At 38.1% G+C, this 25077-nt stretch overlaps 1 protein-coding gene across 3 annotated transcripts in view; it reads left to right on the forward strand.

The window, feature by feature from the left end:
* The window catches only part of LOC306771905 (ankyrin-1-like), a 191151-nt gene that overhangs the window by 130920 nt on the left and 35154 nt on the right, over positions 1 to 25077 (forward strand). For 2 of the 3 annotated variants that reach the window (XM_079261231.1, XM_079261233.1), the window contains 12 exons: positions 1009 to 1020; positions 2398 to 2500; positions 7469 to 7575; positions 8596 to 8628; positions 10212 to 10436; positions 20085 to 20239; positions 20865 to 21076; positions 21198 to 21405; positions 21770 to 21866; positions 21958 to 22186; positions 22379 to 22504; positions 24849 to 24971. In XM_079261231.1, coding sequence (XP_079117357.1) covers positions 1009 to 1020; positions 2398 to 2500; positions 7469 to 7575; positions 8596 to 8628; positions 10212 to 10436; positions 20085 to 20239; positions 20865 to 21076; positions 21198 to 21405; positions 21770 to 21866; positions 21958 to 22186; positions 22379 to 22504; positions 24849 to 24971 — 1630 coding nt within the window. The remainder of the gene's footprint in view (positions 1 to 1008; positions 1021 to 2397; positions 2501 to 7468; positions 7576 to 8595; positions 8629 to 10211; positions 10437 to 20084; positions 20240 to 20864; positions 21077 to 21197; positions 21406 to 21769; positions 21867 to 21957; positions 22187 to 22378; positions 22505 to 24848; positions 24972 to 25077) is intronic. The other variant, XM_079261232.1, reaches the window with a different exon arrangement.

Raw genomic sequence — 25077 nt, forward strand, 5'->3', positions numbered from 1 at the left:
TAAAGCATGTGAATATTATTTCTGCAAATCAGATGAAGTAAAACAGAATAAAATCACAGAGTTTTTTCTACAGAGTCCTCTTTTCACTTTCCGTTAGAATGCCACAACATATAAATAAGACCTGATTATGGACACATCAAAGACATAAACAGAAAACCTGGGAAATTATAAGTACAAGCTGGGACATAACTTATAACCAGGAATATTTCGGAGTTGGAATAGAACATATTAACGAAAGGATTTTAGGTATATTTGCAGCTGATGTAGTAATACAATAAATTCATTTAAAGGTGGAGTATGTAAGATTTTCAATATTTTCAAAATAAATTAACTAATAAAATAACTACAATTATAATTAGATAGTTTTTTTTAAACATGTAGGTTCCAGTCCGTCCATATTTGATGTGTTATTAAATTACAAGTTTAATCAGTGACAAATGACAAAAAGCACTTTTTTTTTTACTGGTAGGAAAACATTTAAGAAGGGTCTTTGTCATTAATTAAACTTGTAATTTAATAACACATCAAATATGGACGGACTGGAACGTACATGTTTAAAAAACTATCTAATTATGATTGGAGTTATTTTTTTAGTTAATTTTTTTTTTTAAGTATTGAAAATCTTACATACTCCACCTTTAAGGCTGTGGTCATTTTTTAGAAGTACCCTGAACAGAGGACCTGTTTTATTAAATTTATCAAGATTACCATGATTTTCTGACGATTTAGGTCTTTTGTAAAGCTGTTTCATGAACATAATAAAGTTCAAAGTTGCAAGGAACGTTCCTCCCGTTTGGTAACCTGCTGCAGCTGAGACACTCTCACACTGAGATGAGCGTTAAGAGGAAGAATGTTTGGAATTGTGTGTATTTAATGTGAAGCGACGCTCCAGGTGTTAGTCAGCATCATTCTGCATCCCTGCTCTGGCTTCTCTCCTCTCTGCATCTTTCCACTCCTCTGTTTGTTCATGATGTTTTATTCTCTCCTCATGTCCGTTCTTAATGTTAGTCCCAAAGTCAGGTAAGACTCGAGGCTTCCGTGCACCCCCCCCCCCATGTCACCCATCTCACCCCTTTCCCTTCCCCATTCACCCCAGTCGCTGTCAGTGCCATGACTTTTTGGGTTTATGTAATCCAGGTTTTTGCACATTTAAACACGAATGCAATGATTTTATTGGGCGATTCCGTGTTTTAACACTGTATTGTTCACCGTGTGTGTTCTGTTGTCTGATTTCTTCATTTCAGTTCAACAACATTCAGCTGCCTGTAGTGAACAGCTTGTTGTGTTAGCTTTTCAGTTTGTTTGTAGTTCTTGTTTATGCCTGATTCTCTGTGGGTTTGCACAAAGTTGGAGCTTTGCATCATTTTTAATTAACTGTGAAAGTTTTTTTCTTCATCGAGCTTCCAGGGACCTGAGCTGTAATAATCCTACTGTAGTTTTGGAAGACCTCTTAGTGTAGTTTAAAAGGAAAAATGTGTTTCACGTGTTAAAACTGTACATATATCTTTTTAAATTGCCACAATTTCATCGTATATGATTCATTTAATAGCTGCCGAGCACAGAAATGAGTGCGCTGTAGTATACACATGTTAAAAAGGGACATGCTCAGAGTATATAACACATATGCAAACATGTCGAGCTTGTATTCAGGTTTTAATGGCTGTTGAAGTTGAGAAGTTTCCAGGTTGCATCCATTTCTGTTTTTTTTCTTCTCTGAAGACCATTAGAGGTCCATCCCTAGTGGACTTTTCTGAAGTTTAATCGAAATGACTTCCTGTGCGATGTCTGCGTTTCTCCCTAATGACTGATTAGAGCAATCACTGCCGGGATGTTGCAGGCAAACATCCATCACATCATTGCTCAGGAATGCTCTTTATTTGCCTCATAAAGTCCATCGCAAAAAACCCCCACCTCCAACAGCATCGCGGCTTGCAGACATTTATGAGTCAAAGTAATTAGCGTTACAAGTTTTCATCAAAAATGTCCTGCAGACAATAACTGGACAAATCTCAGGAAACTCAGGCTTTAATGGGAGCTGTAGTTGCAGACAGTGCAGATAACATATCTGCATTAATTATCCAAAAGGTGTTTAAAGAATCAGCCGGAACCCAGAGTACAGATGAGTTTCATGAGTCTGTTGTGTTTTTGTTTCCTTCTGATGAACTGAAATCCTTCACACGTATTTTTTTAAAGTTTCTCTGTGGTTTTATGTCACTGGTTGCATCCAGTCAGGTTCCTGGAAGCTGCATGCATTTAATGTTTTTGTTTTTTTTTTGTTTTTGTTTGTTCTTTTCTGTTCATTTCATACTCTTTTACCCTCAACCCCCCCCCCCCCCCTCCCCCATCATTGTGACTGTTGTCTTGGTAATCCGTGACTGCTACGGCAACCACACCAAGCCTCCGTTCCTTCAGTTCTGATAGGTCCAACACGCTGAACCGGAGCTCCTTCACGCGGGACAGCATGATGATAGAGGAAATCCTGGCGCCCACTAAGGACACGGTACGTACACATAGTGGAGCTGTGGCCGTTTGAAGGTGCACGCTTTATTTTGTGTGTGTGTTGGTCTTTTGTTGGCTTCTGTTGTTGTTTCTGAGTCTGTAATCTGCCTGTCATTAACCTCAGTGGCACCTCAGTGGCACAGTTTCTTCTCCACGTGCCAAGCTGTGTTGGTGCCGAACTATGCACCAATCCTCTTACACCTGCGGTAGTGCCCAGTGCTTTAAGTGGAACAAAATAAGTGCTGGTACTCCCTTAATGACTTGCTGTCATTTTGTCTTGCAAATATAGGACAAAAACATGGCTGATACTTGTATGTAGATCTATAATTTGATCTGTAGATGAATAAATTTATTGCACAGAAATGACAAAAAGAAACAAACACAGCAAGTTCTGAATCAAATCCACATTTGCAAAATTCAAAGTGCCATGGAGACACTTTTATAAACTTCCAGCTCATTGTATGGACATTAAACATTACACTGAAAAGTAAATAAATAAATATTAATTTAAGAAAAACAATGCAACATACAGTATTTTACCTCTACACATATGCAATGTTAACATACTGTTAAGTAGTACTACTGTAGTAAATGACTGTTTAGTAGTACTACTGTAGTATATGACTGTTAGTAGTACTACTGTAGTAAATGACTGTTAGTAGTACTACTGTAGTAAATGACTGTTAGTAGTACTACTGTAGTAAATGACTGTTAAGTAAATGACTGTTAGTAGTACTACTGTAGTAAATGACTGTTAAGTAGTACTACTGTAGTATATGACTGTTAAGTAGTACTACTGTAGTACATGACTGTTAGTAGTACTACTGTAGTATATGACTGTTAAGTAGTACTACTGTAGTAAATGCCTGTTAAGTAGTACTACTGTAGTAAATGACTGTTAGTAGTACTACTGTAGTAAATGACTGTTAAGTAGTACTACTGTAGTAAATGACTGTTAAGTAGTACTACTGTAGTATATGACTGTTAGTAGTACTACTGTAGTAAATGACTGTTAGTAGTACTACTGTAGTAAATGACTGGTAAGTAGTACTACTGTAGTAAATGACTGTTAAGTAGTACTACTGTAGTAAATGACTGTTAAGTAGTACTACTGTAGTAAATGACTGGTAAGTAGTACTACTGTAGTATATGACTGTTAAGTAGTACTACTGTAGTAAATGACTGTTAAGTAGTACTACTGTAGTATATGACTGTTAGTAGTACTACTGTAGTAAATGACTGGTAAGTAGTACTACTGTAGTAAATGACTGTTAAGTAGTACTACTGTAGTAAATGATTGTTAGTAGTACTACTGTAGTAAATGACTGTTAGTAGTACTACTGTAGTAAATGACTGTTAGTAGTACTACTGTAGTAAATGACTGTTAGTAGTACTACTGTAGTAAATGACTGTTAAGTAGTACTACTGTAGTAAATGACTGTTAGTAGTACTACTGTAGTAAATGACTGTTAAGTAGTACTACTGTAGTAAATGACTGGTAAGTAGTACTACTGTAGTACATGACTGTTAGTAGTACTACTGTAGTATATGACTGTTAAGTAGTACTACTGTAGTAAATGACTGTTAAGTAGTACTACTGTAGTAAATGACTGTTAGTAGTACTACTGTAGTAAATGACTGTTAAGTAGTACTACTGTAGTAAATGACTGTTAAGTAGTACTACTGTAGTATATGACTGTTAGTAGTACTACTGTAGTAAATGACTGTTAGTAGTACTACTGTAGTAAATGACTGTTTGGTAGTACTACTGTAGTATATGACTGTTAGTAGTACTACTGTAGTAAATGACTGTTAGTAGTACTACTGTAGTAAATGACTGTTAGTAGTACTACTGTAGTAAATGACTGTTAAGTAGTACTACTGTAGTAAATGACTGTTAGTAGTACTACTGTAGTATATGACTGTTAAGTAGTACTACTGTAGTAAATGACTGTTAGTAGTACTACTGTAGTAAATGACTGGTAAGTAGTACTACTGTAGTAAATGACTGTTAGTAGTACTACTGTAGTAAATTACTGTTAGTAGTACTACTGTAGTAAATGACTGTTTAGTAGTACTACTGTAGTAAATGACTGTTAAGTAGTACTACTGTAGTAAATGACTGTTAAGTAGTACTACTGTAGTAAATGACTGTTAGTAGTACTACTGTAGTAAATGACTGTTAGTAGTACGACTGTAGTAAATGACTGTTAGTAGTACTACTGTAGTAAATGACTGTTAAGTAGTACTATTGTAGTAAATGACTGTTAGTAGTACTACTGTAGTAAATGACTGTTAGTAGTACTACTGTACTAAATGTTAAAATCTATGGTGACTTTAATGCCATAGATTTTTTCTCCGCCTGTCCTCTCATTCAAAGTACGTCCATTTCAATGTAAACACAGAAGCGACGTGAACAACGTGATGTGCGGCGTGACGTTGTGGGCTACAGCAAGCGTTCTAAACCGGTCGTAACAATACATTTCTTTTGAGGCAACATTTTAACTTTTTTCATTAAAATCAACAAATATAAGCTGTAATATGTGGTGAATTCGTAGGAGGGAAAACTGATTGCTGAGGAAAGCCGGTAAAAGTCCAGGTATGCACCATACACTGTAAAAAATAGTCCCGGTGTGCACTATACGCTGTAAAAATTAGTCCCGGTGTGCACTATACGCTGTAAAAAATAGTCCCGGTGTGCACTATACGCTGTAAAAATTAGTCCCGGTGTGCACTATACGCTGTAAAAATTAGTCCCGGTGTGCAATATACGCTGTAAAAATTAGTCCCGGTGTGCACTATACGCTGTAAAAATTAGTCCCGGTGTGCACTATACGCTGTAAAAATTAGTCCCGGTGTGCACTATACGCTGTAAAAATTAGTCCCGGTGTGCACTATACGCTGTAAAAATTAGTCCCGGTGTGCACTATACGCTGTAAAAATTAGTCCTGGTGTGCACCATACGCTGTAAAAATTAGTCCCGGTGTGCACTATACGCTGTAAAAATTAGTCCTGGTGTGCACTATACGCTGTAAAAAATAGTTCCGGTGTGCACTATACGCTGTAAAAATTAGTCCCGGTGTGCACTATACGCTGTAAAAAATAGTCCCGGTGTGCACTATACGCTGTAAAAATTAGTCCCGGTGTGCACTATACATTGTAAAAATTAGTCCCGGTGTACACTATACGCTGTAAAAATTAGTCCCGGTGTGCACTATACGCTGTAAAAATTAGTCCCGGTGTGCACTATACGCTGTAAAAATTAGTCCCGGTGTGCACTATATGCTGTAAAAATTAGTCCCGGTGTGCACTATACGCTGTAAAAATTAGTCCCGGTGTGCACTATACGCTGTAAAAAATAGTTCCGGTGTGCACTATACGCTGTAAAAAATAGTCCTGGTGTGCACTATATGCTGTAAAAAATAGTCCTGGTATGCAAAGAGATAGAATTTAAAAGTGCCAGTACTGCATACCGGTGCATACCGGCCCACTTAAAGCACGGCCTGTACCCACATAAAGACGGCCAAATCCTGTTACATTTCACTAAGAGAAGACCCAGATTAAAGTGGATGTGCTTCTGTCTGTTCTACTCCTCTGATGACCCACTTACTTTAAGGATGCAGCAAAGCAAAACTTGGAAAAGTTCAGAATAGTATGAAGAAATAGTCCATCATAGTTGCAAAAATCTAATTTGTGGTTACAAAAGTTTCCTCATTTCCTTCACTAAATACGCAAACCTCATCAATTTGACTTAGTTGTGTCACACTGTTTGTTGGCACGTGCAAAAGTCCTTGTTCACTTATAAAAACCTTCCTTTATGATCACAATAAAATCTAAAAAAAAATCCACAAGGTCCTATTTTTCTCTGCTCAGCAGCTCCAAAGCCCAGTATAACAGTGGCACATGCATGATGGTGTGATTTGGAAAGATTCAGAGTTATGTGTTTGTGTGATTAACGGCTTGTCTCCTCTCATGCTGCTCCAGATGCTCTGTAAGGAAAGGTCTTTCATTGTAGAGAAACACAATAAGGTAGATGTCTACTTCACAGTCTGCCTCTCCAGCCGGCGCATGTCAGGATGTCTGTGCATAAGTTGTGGGTTGTCTGCAGCCACTGTATGTCCACAAACATGTCCCCACCAGAGGAAGTGGTTGATATTCTTGGAAAAAAATACTATGAATGATGAAATTGAAATTTATTGTGAATTTTATTATTATTGTTATTATTATTATTATTATTATTATTATTATTATTATTATTATTATTATTATTATTATTATTATTATTAACAATAATAATCATAATCATAATCATAATATTATTAATTTATTTTATTTTATTTATTTATTCATTTATATTGGGGTTTTTTTCTTGTCCCCAGAATCTAGAATGATGATGATAATATCATGATTCTGGGCTAAAATGATTTTTTTGGTAAATCTGATGTGTTTTTGTGTAAAAACAAACATATAAAAATGTAATTCTATCCATTTAAGGTTGTTTTTTTCCTCAGAATATCATCCACCTCCATCATTTCCTGCCCATATATTGTCATATTCTCTGCCAGCTATTCGCTGTGTTCAGTTTAACAGCGCAAAACATTTTAAACATCGTAGAGCCACGTCTCCGTTTTTCATCTCCATCCAGAAAGCAGCGATTTTTGCATCTCTGTGAATTTTTTTTTTTTTTTTTTTTGAATGCTCAAGCTTCAGATATTTTCTTTGGTGATCCTGATTAAGTTTAAACCTTTTATTCCTCCTGAATGACAGCTGCTGTAGTCTTGTCTAAAGGTCTTTTCATGACTCCTGTAAGCTGCATTTGTAGCAAAAGCCTCCTTCCCTCGGTGGAGCTGATTGGATACTTTAGATTTCACTTTCAGTCCTTAATGTTTAGCAGCAAATTGATGCGTTGCTACAATACAGCCTCCACATGCTGTTGTGCTTTGCGGTGAACTTGTCGTGTCCTTCGCAGCATTTATCAATGGCAAAGGACGCCGACAACGACTCTCTGAGGAGATACAGCTGGACAGCAGACGCCCTGGATAACGTCAACCTGGTCTCTTCTCCGATACACTCTGGGTAAGACATTTTCAGTGGGTAAAGACAGAAAGCTTCCCGTCTGCATAAAAAGGATGGAGTTAAGAGATAAAGGAGAAAACTTTCTGATTTAGAGCAAAAGATAAGGTGGCAGTGTCTGATTTGTTTGTATTATTCGTCTGCCTACCTGATTTTTCCCATTTTCCTTCTCTTCAAGAAAGCAGCTCCTACCTTCAACCTTTCGTCGTCTCCAAGTGTCTGTTATTTTCCAATTACAGAGCTAATCATATGCAAACATGACACTTCTTTCATCAAATCCTTAATAGCTAAAACAAATGAATGCCTCTGTTAGATACAGAAATGGAGCAACCAGGTTGGATTCATAAAGGACTTTCCAGCAGCAGTCACCCACTGCTAAGTCAATCATGAAAATAAAAGAGCTTTCATTGAAACAAAGGGTGGAATTTGATGAAAAATGTTGAAAATGAAGCTGCAGTCAGCAGCTAAGTTAGTTAGCTTAGCACTAAAACTAGAGACAATAACATACAAATATAAACTTGGCATATTTCCAAAAGCAGGTGCAAGCCGCACACTGACCTGCTTATTCCTTCAGCACATTTCCTAGAAGTTATACCTTGCCATAAAGGTGGCTAATAAGTCAATCAATTCTCACCAACTGATTTTTTTTTTTATTTATTTATTTATTTATTTATTTTGTCTCGTCCAACATTTAAATAGGCAAAATGGATTTTCTGAATGCTGTGTTCTGCTGGGCACATTTACTTTGCCAAGGGAAGCATCATAGATATAACCACCACCAACTGATATTATTGAATGGTGGAAAATAATCAACCAAACACAGATTTTCTTTGTTTGGTCGGATTTCTCAGCAGAGACGAATAAACTAAAAGTTCTGTGGCCTGTTCAGATTATAGACCATCATATGGTGTCAGACTCCTGACTGGAAGAGTCCTTGGTAATGGTCTTCTCAGTGGTTTTTCCAGTGACAAAGCTCTGTTGTTGACTTGTCCCTCCTGCGTTACTTTGTCCTCCATCCTGCAGTTTTTCCTCTCCGCTCCCGCAGTACGACAGCAGGTGATTGACTGTGATTGGTTGCCCTCTTTTCTCACCTCTTTTCCGGTGACATCCCACCTTCCCCTTCACTCATAACATCTGTGTTTGCTCCGCTCACCAATGAACTGTGTTATCACAGATTTGGATTTAATTCTTCCTATTTGTTTGTTTGCTGGAAACCTTTGTGAGGCTCTAACAGACCTGAACGAGTTCAACGGCCAAAATGTGGTCTGATGTTACCTTAAAATTAACTGAATGTTTTTGGATCCCTCAACAAAAAAAATTAAACTTATTTCATATTTAAAAAGTCATTAATTGATGTAAATTTTACATTAACACGTAGCAATAACAGGTTAAAATACTAATCATGTTGTGTATTAAAAGTCTGTGAGACAATTCATCTGTATTTGTCCAGTAACAACATACAAACTAACAACATTTCAGGTACCATGTTGCATGGTGTGAATCTGTGTGTGTGTGTGACTTATACATATATCTACACATTTTTTTCTTGTATATAAATCTGTTACAGACAGAACTACACCACTTCCTTATGTGAATAAAACACAAAATACATCAGAGGTTCCTTTGTTGGCTTCCTTTTTAGAACAGATCAGATTTACTCATCTATACTGGCAAGGCAAAGCAAGCTTATATGCATAGCGCAGTATATATTCAAGAAAATAAAAAAAAAAAAAAAGAAAGAAAATTCAAAGTGCTTTACAAACATTAAAAGCACTACAATGGGATGCAGGAAGCATTGGAAACCAACTTTAAAAAGTTAAATTAATTCACTGAAATAGTTCTTTTTGTAGAAAAATATCTTTAAAACATGAAACATTTGACTACAGATATTAATATAATGGAAAAGATCATTAACTATCACGTTATAATATAAATGTTACGTTTTTGTCATGTTTTTTTGAACCCCTATAGGGGTGCATCATTAGTTGTTTTGTCTAGTCTTCCTCAAGCTAAAAAAAGGCCTCTCTGCTCTCCTTATTATTAGTTGTTTATTGACTATTTTCTTACCAATAAGAATATTTACTTTTCTTTTTTTTAGGTAAAAAAAAGTTGAGAATTTAAGAACTTTTTTTGTTTCTTTTTTTATATATCTTGTTTTCACAAGGCAGATTAAAGAAATGCTGACAAAAAAATAAATTAATTAGTCTCGATTTTAAATAGAAAATTAAACCTCGTCTGGTGAAACTGCGCCCCCTTGTGGTGATAAGCTTTGAAAACCGAAGTTTCAAAATCCCCCTTTAAGTTGTCGTTTTGTTTTTTTTTTTTTTTGCATACAATCACTTATTAAATCTCTAAAGCAGCCGACACAGAAACCTCCTCACTTTTTTTTAAATCTGTTTTATCTTTTGCTCACAATTTCTGTCAGAGTTTTGAAGATCGCAGCATGGGAAGCGAGCTCACCTCAATTAAACTCCTTTCTCTTCATCAGCACTGATGTTCAACCGACTTTTGTTCCTCTTATAATCTGTGTCCTTCCCTCTCCTCTACTTTTACCTCCCATCTTTCTACTCTCTGCTTCACTGTATCCTGTCACTTTGTCTACTCTTCTCCTCCTTTTTCTTCTTTTTATGAACCGTCAGGTTCTTGGTCAGCTTCATGGTCGACGCCAGAGGTGGCTCCATGAGAGGAAGTCGTCACAACGGTATGCGGATCATCATCCCGCCCAGGAAGTGCACGGCGCCTACCAGGATCACCTGTCGATTGGTCAAAAGACACAAACTGGCATCGCCTCCTCCGATGGTGGAGGGAGAAGGCCTAGCGAGCAGACTGGTTGAGGTCGGTCCGGCAGGAGCTCAGTTCCTCGGGTAAGACTTCATCGTTTCATTTGTAGACATCGCTAATAATGTTTTTGCTGTTTGCTGAATTGCTTACATCTCCTTCCTTCTGCTTTGTACCATTCCCATTTCTGGCCGTCTGCATTTGATAATGGAAAGTGTGTGTGTTTTTGTGTGTGTGATTGGAGGATGGAAAACCTGGATTTAATTTGCAGGATAAGTAATATTGTTGAGTTTGCTCACCTCTGAAAACAAGTTGTCCCTTTGGCGAATACTCAACATCACTAATGGCTGTAAAATGTGGAGATTTTAAAGCAATCTGCTCTGATTAAAGTGCTCTGGATCTGCAGATTAGGGTGTTAGAAAGGGAAAGGTCACACAGTGACATCAATATCATTTTAAACAGTTAAGCCCCTGAATGAAGCAGAAATTAGAGGGAATTTTGGACAAATAAGTGAATCTACTAAGAATATACCAACATGTTTCCGAGCTCAGTTGTCAGTGCTTTAATCTTTCCAACACCGACCCATGAAAAGATGGGAAGAAAATGTTATTTTAATATGACATCTTTACTTGGCACTTTAAAAAAAACTGTAACGAAATACTTAATTTTTGGGGGGGGATATTTACGAGTGGTGAGAAAATTGAATCGAAAAATCAAAACTCTGGAATTTTTGCTTCACAATTTGAAAAAAATTTAAATTAAATAAAAATAATCCATTATCATTTTTTTTTGTCATTTTTATTGTTTTTATTGATCTTTTTACTTGTCTTATTGGGAATTATAGCATCAGAATGATGGTCTGACTACTATGTTGTTTTTTCCTGATTGAAATCAAGAAAAATGACGAGCAAAAAATGTTTTGTACATTTTTTTGGTTTTTAATCTACAAAAATCAGCAGTATTGAAGAATTGTCAGAATCGCAATTTAAATCAAATCGGCACTCAAAAAAATTGAAATCGAATGGAATCGAGATAAAAACATATCGTCACAACCCTAATATTTACTATTTATTACCATGTGACATGTCAAAGTCATTACTGTGATCGTCTGCTTCCTGGTATCTATTAGGGCCAGACGAGTATCAGATTTTGAGCAAAGTTTTAATCATAAATTGATGCAAAACATCTCAGAAAATTTGTGTATCAAATATATGTTTGGCTTTATAGGTTTACAACCCTCCATCCAGAGGGAAGAAAGAGGGGATTTATCTTATAAAATTGGCTATAGCTAATTAATTTCTCATATACATGGTCACTATATCAATATAATGTGATTGATCAGTAATGCACATGCATGCACGCATATGTGCATGTTCATGGAGATCCACCTCCTGGGGCAAAATGCTGAGCCCCCTGATGCATTCTTCACTTCTGTATCTGCTCAATTCATGTTTTACAACTAATTGTTATGGGGGCTAAAAGTTATTTACTCTTTTAAAAGCACATTTATGTGTCACATGATCCCATCATTCCTTTCTCTTGGTGGGCACCACAACAACTACCTTCGCCTTTGTTTTGTGGCTTTTATGAATCTTTCATAAGTAGCTCTGATAATTTAGGAAATACTTTCAGGAGGAGTACACAAATAGGATTAAAAATTGATGTGAAACTAACCTTTTAACATTTTTTTTCACAATGATGAGAGTTGACGAGTGTGTCCCCTTCGGACCAGTATAAGTTGTATCACCGTAACGACAACTAATGTGACAGAGACTGGTTGAAAACTGGGTCAAGAGTAAGCTGAGAAGCCAAATAGCTGACATGCCAACAGCCAAACTGATAGCTGTAATTAGTATTCATGGTGTCACAAAGCTGTCAGACTAAATAAAATAACACATTTGTTGAGATGCATTGATGAAAGAATGAAATCTAGACTTTTAGAATCTTTGTGGTGGTTTAAAAGAGTTTGTTTCCTCCTAATTTACAGTCCGAAGCTGAAAATGTTGCATTTGCAGCTTAAAACAACAGAAGACGGTGAAACAAACTCACATTTGAGAAGATATGACCAGCAATTATTACTTTCCTCTTTATCCATCCTGTACTTTCAGTTCCTCCCACGGCTTTGATATCATTTGTGGGTTCTTGCCATTACTGATGTCACTAAGAATAACTAAAGCAAAGCATCATCTTATTACTAATATAAAAGTAGAAGTCAAAGGTGTGTGCTGTTACTGACTTTGCCGAGTGTGTGTGTTGTATAAATGTGTGTTTCATTATCTTGCGGACACAGTAAACTGCATCTCCCCAGAAAGCTGCCAGCCCTTAATGAAGGCGAGAGCCTGGTTAGTCCCGTGCTACAGCTGGGACCCAGAGGAACTAGATTTGTTGGGTAGGAACCAAACATAGCTCCCCTTCCCCTCACCGCCTCCTCTTCTTCCTCCTCCTCTGCCTCCTCACTCCCTAAAAGAAACAACATGGCCAAGGCTGATTCATGCTGATGGATTCTTTTACCCATCTCAAGTTAACTTTAAGTTGTACGGAAGCAGCATTCATATGGTTGCCATGTAGTTTTGGGAAGAAATGGAGTGGATCTGTGTAAGTCTTTGTAACATTACCAGGATAATTCTTGGCATGTTTATTACTGTGCTATAATTCTTCCTAAAACTACACAGGGTAGCTTTGAATCCATTGCAGTTACTTTTCAGCTCCTCCATCGTATATTTGATTTGAGAAGTCCTCGCCGGGCTTCGGTGAATGTTAAAGGTTTTGGTTGGCTGTGTGGACTGGACTACGCTTGCTGGGCATGAACAGTTTCCTGCTTGAGCTGGGCATCATGCTGCTTCTCATGACTGCTGTTAACGTCATGTTCAAGATCAGTTCTCTGTCATCCCACAATGTTTTTTTGTCTCTGTGTGTGTGTGTGTGTGTGAAACTGATTTCAAGAACTATAAGTGGCTGGAATTGATCTGATCCATGACCCATTAGGAGAAGCGAAGTTGAGTTGTGTCACCATTTTTACCTCAGATTCTGTTGGAAAATTTCAGGTTTTATTAACGTGAATAACAACAATGGCTTGTTGAATCTTCCACTTGGCAGTGACTTTATTGGTACACTTTGTAAATACACTCACTGGCCACTTTATTACATTGTTGTTGGAAATATTCCTCATAAGGTTTTGCTTCATGTTGACTTGATAAAATCACATAGTTGCTGCTAATTTGTTGGTTTCACATCCATGTTTTCATGTTGACACAAAATAACCCAACCGTGTCATTGTTGCGGTTAAAATGGAGACTCATCAGACCAGTTTCTCCATCTTCTATTGTCCAGTTCTGGGGAGTCTGTGTGAATTGCAGCCTCAGTTTCCTGTTCTTACTGACAGTTAAGGAGTTGTTGTGTCCCGTCATGTCTGTTAGGTTTGCTGTTGTCTAGTCTGCTTCCTGTTTTAGGTTTGTATTTTATTTTGAAGTTTTCACACTCTCATTTCAGGTGTCTTGTCCTTCCTGCCCTTGTGTTTTGTTCCAGCCCAGATTGATCTCACTTGGGATTCATTTCCTCTTTGTCTGTATTTAGTCCTGCATTTGGGTCCCCTGCCTGAGCTTAGCCTAACAGGAGTGGCACCTGGTGTGGTCTTCTGCTGTTGCTGTTGTGTGTTCAGAGATTATATTCTGCTTACTTTGGTTGTAATGAATTAGAAGAAGCCTCTCTGTCATCTGCAACCAGTCTGCCCATTTTCCTCTGACATCTGACATCAACAAGACATTTTTCCTCCAGACAACGGCAGCTCACTGTGTCATGGATGAAGCTGAGAGGACCCCATAGCAGATGAAAGTTGCAAGATCAAAAGATTTATTGACAATATAAATGTATAGTTCTGGTGTCCGGACAGTTTGGCAGGCAGGCAGGGAACTTCTGAACAGAGTTTAAACAAGGTTAGTTTCGCACCAAGCGGCAAACTCCAGCGGTTAAAAGTGAAGCGTTTGCAGAAGTGCATAAAACTGCAGTTCCCCCTTCATCCACTTGGGGCTGCAAAACAGAGCAAATCCCCATAGACTCCCATGTTAAAAAGACCAACTTCACAGCAGAAATAAACATGTTTACAGCCTGGTACAAAAATCCATTTTCGGTTTATAGGTCAGGTTCACCTTCATGACAACTGTGGGGGGAGTGATTTTTTTTCCAACTCGCCCGTTTTAAAGTAATTTAATCTCGAAGTTCGGCAAATTTAGGGTCGTGTCCTTTTGATTGACAGGTACCAATCTCTGGCTTCAAGTAAGAAGAACATAGAACAACCGCGGTTTTTAGCTGGTTAACAACGTGACTTAGCTTTAGCGCGCTTACCTCCGTTAGCTGGTTAGCTCTCGTTAACTTGTGGTTAGCTCGGTTAGCTTTTAGCTACAGAAAGCTCGGAGTTCGCTCGATGTCAATCATCCGCCACGACGCTCACGGCTGCCTTCTCAGCTCCACCTCTTTGTCCATATTTGTATTTTCCGGGTGAGACGACGCACATGACGCTGCCAAGATGGTGATGGTAGGAACCGCCCACCGAGCTTCAATTCAGCTCTTCAGAAACCTACGGGTGACGTCACGGAGGCTCCGCCCATCTCTTTATATACAGTCTATGTTTCGCACAAAAACAGGGAAGAATCAACTTGAGAATTTCAAGAGCAACCACTCTACCACAGCACCGCAAACGACGATCCAGCAGAGGTGTGTGATCCAGTCAGAGCTTAAATGCTGTGCAGGTACCGAGGAAGTCTTCCCCAGCTGTGACAGCAAGCTGCTGGAACCATCATGCACACAACCCACTGCTGCCAGAAGCCAAAAACATGACACACTGTGTGACACGCCAAACATTTTATTTGTTTGGCGCCTTTCTAGAGACTCAAGGTCGCCTTACATTATGCATGATGACACACTGTGTCATGTTTTGGAGTTTTCTGTGGTCTTTTTCTTCTTTTTTCCTGTTTTATTCAGTAGTTTTTCGTGCTGAGCTTCCTTGTAGCCTGGTTGGTTTCCTGTTCATCAACTCACCTGGTCTGATTTTCTGAATCATTTTACTTGTTTCTCATTAGTCCCTCAGCGTATTTATGTGGTTGGTTCTTAGGCCATGTCCACATGTGGCCAGGTTTTTGTAAAACCGAATATCTTTCCCCCTCTCTATGGCCAGTAAAAAACTGAGTCCACATGACGTCGTTTTTCAAAACCAAATGAATCCACACATGTCCACATAACCACGTTGTTAAGCACATTCAGAAGCATATCAAACCTTTAGCCAGCAGTAGCAACCTATCCAATCAGAATAACCTTCCATCTGACTTCCACAAAACACGAAAGTCTAACATGCTATACATAGGTGGCGCAGAATTATTGTCCTTGATGTCCTCCTTCGCTGTCACTCGTTTATGTGGAGCGGAATTCGAGCTTGTAAAAATAAACAAACACAAAGCCCCTGGACAACAGACAACAACATCACAGTGTTGACGACGTCCATGCTGTTGGAAACAAAGGTTGCACACGTGATGTTATATCTTTTTAGTCGCAGACAGCAACGTTTCAACACCTAAAACCCCGGTTATATATCTCCACGGATTCGCACATCTTCACTTCGCTCAGGGTTTTTAAAGAATCGCTTTTGATGCATAAATCTGCGTTTTCGTGTGGAGGACAGGCCAAATCGGAGAAAAATACTACATCTTCGTTTGTAAATAATACATTTAATAATAATACATTTTATTTGTTTGGCGCCTTTCTAGAGACTCAAGGTCGCCTTACATTATGCATGATAAAAATGGCATTAAAACAAATTAAAACAACAGACAAGGCCGTAGTTTCGTTTATCAGATCATCTTGTTGTGTCTTCAGTTCGGTTTGTTCACTATGACAGTTCTATGACATTCCTGCATTTTGTCCTCCTCCTTGTCCTCATGTTCACCATAACCCTGACTGGATATTTCTTCCTTTTTAGACCATTCTCTGTAAACCCTCAAGATATTTGTGTGTGAAAGTCCCAGTAAATCAGCAGTTTCTGAAATACTCTGGCACATTTCACAATCGTTTACATCCCCTTTGTTTCCTATTGTGAAGCTCAGTTTGAACTTCAGCAAGTCAACTTGATCAATGTATTGAGTTACAGCCATGTGATTGGCTGACTAGCTATTTGGGTTGACAAGCTATTAAAGCAAATAAGCAGATGTCCCTAATAAAGTGACCAGTGAGTTTCTGATACAAGTCAATACAACAGTGTTTTAATGCTGTTTGTAAATGTGAGATGAATTAAATGTCCCCTTGGAGGCACTTAGTGGCAGAATTTTGGATTAGATGGTGTAAACGTGTCTGTTTGTGTAGTTTTCTGGCAGAACAGCTCTGACACAACACCAGGGAATCAGACATCACACAACAAGCACGAAACTCATACAGTGACGACAGTCATTGTTCAGGTGATCTTACCTGTCTGACATAAATAAAGTGCTGCTCCAGCCTCATGTAGTCAAATAACAGTCAAAAACAGTGATAGTTCAGAAATGTTCAACTAAAAGCATTTGGAGCAGCTGCAGAAAAAAGGAGTTTTGCCCTGAAATGCTCTTTTGTTTTTTCCTTTGGCAGCCGCATGAACTCACACCTCGTTTGTCCACACTGTCACAAGTAAAATACTGTGTGGACAAAAGCCTTTCAGTTGTACTTTTGTAGCTAATAAAATGCACATTGATCACAAAGGATTGGCAATGCTCTTAGTAGGAAGCAAACCAAGAGCTGTCAACTAAATTCCCAGTCAAATCATCCGTCCAAGGCAGGGTATACTTCCAGACAAACACTCACGCTTGTACTTACGCCAAGCAAGAATGTAGAAACTCACAATTTATATGTTTTTAGACTGCAACAAATTCTAAGTTTCATGTTTATCTGACCCAACATTAGCACACATAAATCTATTTGTAAGTGCTCTTATTAAAATTGAGACTTTGTCATTTTCTGAAGAAAAATAGACAAATTTTTAAAAAGTCTGAAAATGTTTGCCTTTTAAAGGAATGACATGAATATAAGCAAGCTCTTTACTGGCTTTGACAGGGACAGCAACTTCCACAACACTGGGATGTTTAAACTCCACTCTGTCTATAATAGCAGCTTGATATTGAAACAAAATGAATGAATAAGCTGTCATTCCCTTAACATTCAACACGTTAAATATGTATAGTTAATAGAAACTGTTTGGCAGATGTTGCTTGATGTTTACTGGTCCTCTGTCAGTCTTTCAGCATGACACATTGAAGATGTGAGAATCCCCCCCATGTTAATTTTTTTTTTTTTTTAAAGTTTAGAAACAAATGGACACAAGTTTTTATTTAAGTCTTGCTTCAATTTAGGAGCCTTTTGGGTCATTGGAGTAGGGGTCCTCCAGGGCTATCATCCTGTGGCTTTTAGAGTTTCACCGCTCCAACACACCTGACTCAAATCAATGATGAGAAGTTCTTGGAGAACCTTTTAATTTGAATAAAGTGTGTTTGTAGCAGGAAAACGCTAAAACCTGCAGGTTGGTACTCCATTAGGTCTGGACTTGGTGATCCTGCATTAGTTGTTTGGGTTTTTTTTATACTAAAGAATTCATCTGAAGATATTTATTTTATGTAATACAAGTGTTTTATTAAAATAAATCAAATCAAAGTTTATTTCTTGAGCATTTTTCATGCCACGGGCAACACAAAGTGCTTTACAAGATAAAACCAAGTCATAAGGATGAAAACAAACAGTCGATAACAAGACATTTACAAACAATAGATAAGAGTAAGTTCTTTCCAAATACTCTTATAGCTCACTTTACACAGATTTTCTTTAATTATTATTTTATTATTTTGTACAAACAGAGACATCATGTAATCAAATAGGTATTAAAGGGCTTTTTTATTTTTATTTATTAATTATGCACACACAAACTGAAGATAGCTGCTGTCATGTTACACTGAAAAAAAAGAATCATCAAGCTTCAAACTTATAAACCAAAGGTCCCACACACCACAAATCATGAATCCTAACTGTTATATATTAGATCAGATTTCCATATTATTTTTTTTTAAAAAGCAAAATAATAATATATAATCTTTTTACAGTGGTTTTTGTCCTCCAATGACCCAAAAGGGAGTAAATTTTATGTCCTGTTGACATTTCCAAGAATTTTAAGCTGGAAAAAAAGAAATGTGCCTCATAAAATAATGATTCCTTATGCGATAACACCAAAAATTTAGGGAAAAATTACCTGAAAGGACATGAATGTCCTTTATGACCCTTTTATAAGAATATATAAGCAGTTGTGCAGGTTGTTTGCTACAAATAAATTATTATAATCGCCTGTAGAAATAAAATCATGTTCATGAACATTAATATATAAAAATGTGTCGTGACATTATATGAATAAAGTGTTCCTGCAGGATTCCGTCACTCATGGCACAAAGCTAGCTATGATGATTGTAATTTTTTTCTAAATATTTAATAATAAATTAATTCTTTTTTACTTTCTATGCTGAATTTATTTATTTTTCTGTCTTATGTTCCAAGTGAACCAAGAACCAAAGGTGAACCTTCTCCACCCAGTGGGCATTGTTGTGGCTGAGCGTATGGGATGCTTGACACCAATATGGACCAAGTGAAACAGAAATATTAGACATTATGGTTATGTGACTTTGTGGGGTATTTGACTTTATACATTACTTGACGTGTTCGGGTCAGTAGTCTGAACAGGTATAATGTATGACAGCTTGTCTGAGACGAGTTTAAATGAACCATTTCTTGCTTTTTGGGTGTGATTATGTAACCTGATGCAGAAGACATTTAATGACAAAGAAGCACCTAAAGAAGTTGTCTTTCAAAAAATTTGCTTGGCATATTCGGCTTGTATTTTTATGGCAGCGTCCATCGGGAGCAAGTTTTAGCCAATCAGATTAAAGATCCATTTCCAGTGGAACCATCAGACTCTTGCAGGAAGGAGGAAAAATGTCTTTTCTGGCAACCTCTTTCATGTTGGCACGGTTGACCATCGTTACACTTGAAACATGACCATAACTGCTATCCTCCTTCACCAGTTGGTCTAAAACCACTATGAACTGGCCCAATACTTGATTGTGATCATTTAAGCAGTAAAAGCTAAAGGGTAGCAGCAGAGTCCTTCCTAAGGAATCAGGAATGCTCACTATGATTGAGAAACACCCACACTGTGTTCTGCAGGGACTCTCGTGTTGCGATCATGTCTCGTATTAGAAAGGGCTGTGCAGCTTTCTCCTCCATTCACCCCCTCCCCAACGCATTTCATCTTAAACATTCACTGTGAATGTCTCATCGACTCTTCAGCACGGCTGCAGCTGTTATGATGAAGCAATGCCGTCATCCGTTCATCCATAAATGAATGCTGTTGGTACCAGCTTCTCTAAATGTTTCGTTCTTTGTTTGTGGAAGCTCACTGCAGATTTATTCATGCTTTATTTTTATCTAAGTGCTCATGTGCTACATAAATTTGTTATTGTTGTATTTAAGATGTAGTTTTGCATTAGTTTAATGTCTCATAATTCTCACTAAATGAACACATCTTAGCTGTGGCCGGTCTCTCACCAGAAGCTGCTAAAGAAAACAGCTGGAGTAGAGTTTTTTCTTTGGTTTTGGCTTCATGCTACTTGCCATTTCAGACAGGATAAGTTTAATAAAACATTAATAATTTAGTCATGTTTCCCTAACTTGTGACCCACCAGGCCTGTGATCGTGGAAATCCCGCACTTTGGCTCAATGCGAGGCCAGGAGAGAGAGCTGATCCTGCTGCGCAGCGAAAACGGCGAAATCTGGAAGGAGCATCTGTACGACTGCAAGACAGATGACCTCAATCAGCTCCTCAATGGGATGGATGAAGGTGAAGAGCAAGCAACTTTTTTTTTAGATATCTGACCAAGTATTCACCTCCATATCTATAAAAGCGATAACTTTGGCTGAACGTATGGTGTGCTTTACACCAATATGGACCAACTGAAGCAGAAATATTAGACATTATGGTCATGTGACTTTGTGGGGTCTTTATACATTACTAGATGTAATGTGAAATCTTACTAAAATGGGAAGCCATCTTAAATAATAATTAAGTCACTTTAAAATGGAAAAAAAAACAATGAACACAGCAGAGTAGAAACAGTAGATCATCTCACCGGTTGTTGTATATTTCTGAGCTGAAGTATGAAAACCCCTGCAAGCAGGCCTGATGGCTGCTACACTGCTTTAGCTTTTTAACTGTTGGTGTTTTTGTTCATGCTTTCTTTACAGTATTATTAATTGTATTAAATACTTAATAAAAAAAACAACAAAAAAAAAACAACCTATGTTATCACAAGAAAAATTACCTTTTATAAAGATGTTATGCTTATGTCCATTTATTGTCTGATGATTTTAATTATATCAGCAAACTGTTTCTAAAGGTTTGGATGATAAATCTTCAACATGTCATTGGTGTTTACTTTTTGTCTTATTTCCCTCCTCACCTGCAGAACTGGACAGTCCAGAGGAACTAGAGAGGAAGAGGATCTGCCGCATCATCACCAAGGATTTCCCACAATACTTTGCTGTGGTGTCTCGGATAAGACAGGAGACCCATCAGATGGGACCAGAGGGCGGGACTCTGTGCAGCCGCACCGTGCCATTGGTTCAGGCTTCCTTCCCCGAGGGGGCGTTGACAAAGAAGATCAAGGTTGGGTTGCAGGTGAGTTGAAAGACACAAACCAGTTTTGTTTACATTATGATGAAGATGTGGTAAAGTATCGACAAACGCGCACAGAAGGAAGCGACACAAGTTTACGGTACTGTTTACGGTGTTCTTCCAGGCCCAGCCGATTCCCGACGACACCGTGAAGAAAATCCTCGGGAACCGAGCAACCTTTAGCCCTATTGTTACCGTGGAGCCCAGAAGGAGGAAATTCCACAAGCCAATCACCATGACAATCCCAGTCCCGCCCCTCTCAGGGGAGGGGCTTACAAATGGCTACAAAGGAGACAGCACTCCCTGCCTTCGCCTCCTCTGTAGCATTACAGGCGAGTTCTGATATTCTGTCACCTGGTTTTCTTCGAAAACCTGTCAAATGCAAAAGAGAGGGGACAAATATGTACAGGTTTGGCTTTTAGAAGGTTTTTATTTAGAACAAACATTAGAGTTTGGCTTAGTTAAAGGCCTAAGAATCAGACAAGGTCAGATGTCATGCTGCACCTCAGGCGAGTTAAATCGCTTTAAACATGTCGAGTTGGCAAGATTTCTGTTTGTTTCGCATCATATATCAAGAAAATAATTAGTTCTTATTGGCTTCACTCTCACTTGCCTCTCATATGATGTTCTGCTAACCATGTAGATTAGATGCTAAATCTAATCTCTTTAAATATGATTTTTTTTTTCATCTGACAGGTGGAACGTCACCAGCACAGTGGGAGGACATCACCGGCACAACTCCTCTTACTTTCGTCAATGACTGTGTCTCCTTCACCACCAATGTCTCTGCTAGGTGAGAACATGTGCTGCATTTACATAAATATACATATATTACACCGATCACCGTGTCCTAAATGTTCGCCGTTTTATTTGCCTCCTCCCAGGTTTTGGTTAGCAGACTGCCACCAGATCCCGGAGACGGTGAGCTTGGCCACGCAGCTCTACAGGGAGCTGATCTGCGTGCCCTACATGGCCAAGTTTGTGGTGTTTGCTAAGATGAATGACCCAGTGGAGTCCAATCTCCGATGTTTCTGCATGACGGATGACAAGGTGGACAAAACCCTGGAGCAGCAGGAGAACTTTGAGGAAGTGGCCAGGAGCAAAGACATAGAGGTACACGGTTAACTTGTCACATTCAACACAGTAGCTTTTATTTTTATTTTATTCTAAATCATCGATTATCTGATCATTTTTTTACTAGATGTCAGTTTCAGATCCATATTACTGAGAATTAGATAATATGCTTCATGAAAACGTTTTCAAATGTAAATGAACTCAGTTTTATTACTCTTGCTGTTATCTCAGGTCCTGGAGGGCAGGCCCATCTATGTGGACTGCTATGGAAACCTGGCTCCTCTGACCAAAGCTGGTCAGCAGTTAGTTCTCAACTTTTACGCCTTCAAGGAAAACCGTTTGCCCTTCAGTGTCAAGGTACTCCAACATTATAATGGTGCAACCAAACCTGCTCCTCAAGCTGGGATGTGGAGCTGGCAGGTCTCTAAAGCTACGTGTCAAAAAAGTTTGAGTTTACACTCAGGTTTTCATAACTTATTTCATGAGGCGATAAGATTAGTGTCACATCAGACCTAAAGCTACTTATAACCCTCATACACTGCAAAAACTCAGCCTTAAAAAACAAGAACAAATATACAAAAATTAGGTAAATGTTGCTTAAAATAAGATAAAATTTGGCTTCCCAAAACAAGTAAAAATACTCTTAAAACAAGAGGAAATCTCTGGCATAAAAACTAAGAATTATCTTACCTTTAAAAAAAAAAAAGCATATGTGTACTCGATTTAAGATTTTTAATCTTACTTAGATTTCAGTTTTTGCAAAGTAAAGCAGGCCAGAGGAAAGAGAAAAGTAGATATCAAATCAAGACGCTCTCACTTCAAGTCATCACTTTATGTCAGCATCATCTAACCAACTAAGTTACAGGATAAATCTTTACTTTGTCATGTCTGTGAGATCATCAGTAGCTGTCTCTATGACAACGTACACTTTGTATTTATTACTAGTTTCATTTATAAAGTAGAATTAATATTTCCCACACATTTCAGACATTGCAGATGCAGAAAAAAAGACTTCCATGAAGGGCCAAAAGGCAAAAAGATTGGGGGAGACAACAGAGTACAAATAAGTTGAGGCTGAAGACCAATCAATCTTAAGAAATATCAATCTGTTTTACAAAATACATTTTGGAAGTTAAAGTCCTCAGCTTTGTGCATCAGGGACTCGCATGCAGGAGCATGCATGTGTGTCCATACCTGATGCCATAACCTAGAACACATTAGCTCAGATGACAGAACACAGAGGGAGAGTAAAAATGTTATTCTGCTACATCTAAGGAATACTTCTTGGCTGTTCTATTAAATTTTGGTTTATTATACAGCTCATTTTACAGTGGAGACAACAGTGTGAACACTTCTGTTGCCAAGTAGTTCTTGCTTGTTGTGTCCACAGCTGAATTACCCGCGTCATATGACCCTTTCTGGGTGGAAAAAAAGGGAAAAATCTGAATTTCACCATGCCAATTCCAGCTTTATGCGAAGGACTGCGTGGTAGTAATTGTAACCATTTCCATGTCCAGTGGCATTAGAAGTAAAATGTTGTGAGATGTGCATTTTTAAAGGCATATTTGAACCAAAATTAGTTTTAAAATTGTGCTTGTACTCCCGTTTGGATTGAAATCAGTTCAGTTTTAAAAACTTATTACAAGAATAAATTTTCTATGGTTGTGAGTTTGATCCATATGTAAATATGTTAAAACTCCCTACAGTTTATGAATTACAACCTTTGCTTCCCTTGATGCAACTTTGTGTCAGTACACTTCCTCTAGTATTTAAAAACTCGCTTTTTGTCTTTTTTTGTTATATTTAAGACATGTAACTATTTTAACAGTAAATAGAGCTACAGAGCACATTATGTAAACATGGTTTCACAGTTTATTAATCAATTCTGTGTTTCCTAAAGGTCCCATATTACACATTTTTTCAACAGTTTCATGAGGATTTCAGCTGTCTAACATCATTCTCAGTGTTTTACACCATTTTCAGCCTCGCGCCTTAATTTCAGTCATACCAAAAGAGCCTCTAGTGAGCTGTTTCTGAACCTGAACCACACCCCTCTCAGGTTTTCGCCAGCTCCTACTCGGTACTTTTTGGAAGGCAGGCTCAGCTAGATGTGGGGCAGGTCAATAGTATCTGCCACAAAGGGAAAGATATCAGAGTCAACTGTTTGAGCAGACATTTACTGAAAAGTAGAGCCCAAAACATGAAGGAGGTGACAGATTTTTTAGTAATTTTTGGGCTTCCTACACATGCTATGAGGACATGTGACTGTTAGAAAACCTTTAAGAAGTGGATTTTGATGACTACAGGATCTTTAAACTAGAAAAGCACTCGAAGAGCGCAAACTTCCGCCAAGCACAATGTTAGAGAATTCTTCAATTCCTGGATCCAAACGGTGATCCGGATCACCAAAATTTTAATCGGTTCTTCCTTGTCACCATTCCAGCAACTCTTGAAAGAATTTCAGAAAAATCCATCACTTTTTGAGTTGTCTTGAACACAAACAAACAAATAAACACAGGTAAAAACATAACCTCATTAGTGGAAGTAAACATACAAAAATTTGCACACAACTCATTTGCATTGACACAAGTAAGAAAATACGATTAAGTGCACAACATTTGCATACATGTGCTTCCCTGAATCTTTTTAGCACCACCTAATCAAGAAAAGAGCGCATAAAGAAGCATTTATCTCTCTTTAGGTTAGAGACCCCAGTCAGGAGTCCTGCGGCCGTCTCACTTTCCTGAAAGAGTGTAAGACCATGAAAGGTCTTCCACAAACCGCAGTGTGCAATCTGAACATCACACTTCCAGCGGTGAAGAAGGTAAGACAGTGTGAGCTCACCATTCTCTGTTGTCACATCCATAACCATATTCATGGTTAGGGTCTTTTCAGCTCCCATTACACACTGATATATGAAAGACAGAGAA

This window comes from Telmatherina bonti (assembly GCF_933228915.1).
Source record: "Telmatherina bonti genome assembly, chromosome: 21".
Taxonomy (NCBI): Eukaryota; Metazoa; Chordata; class Actinopteri; order Atheriniformes; family Telmatherinidae; genus Telmatherina; species Telmatherina bonti.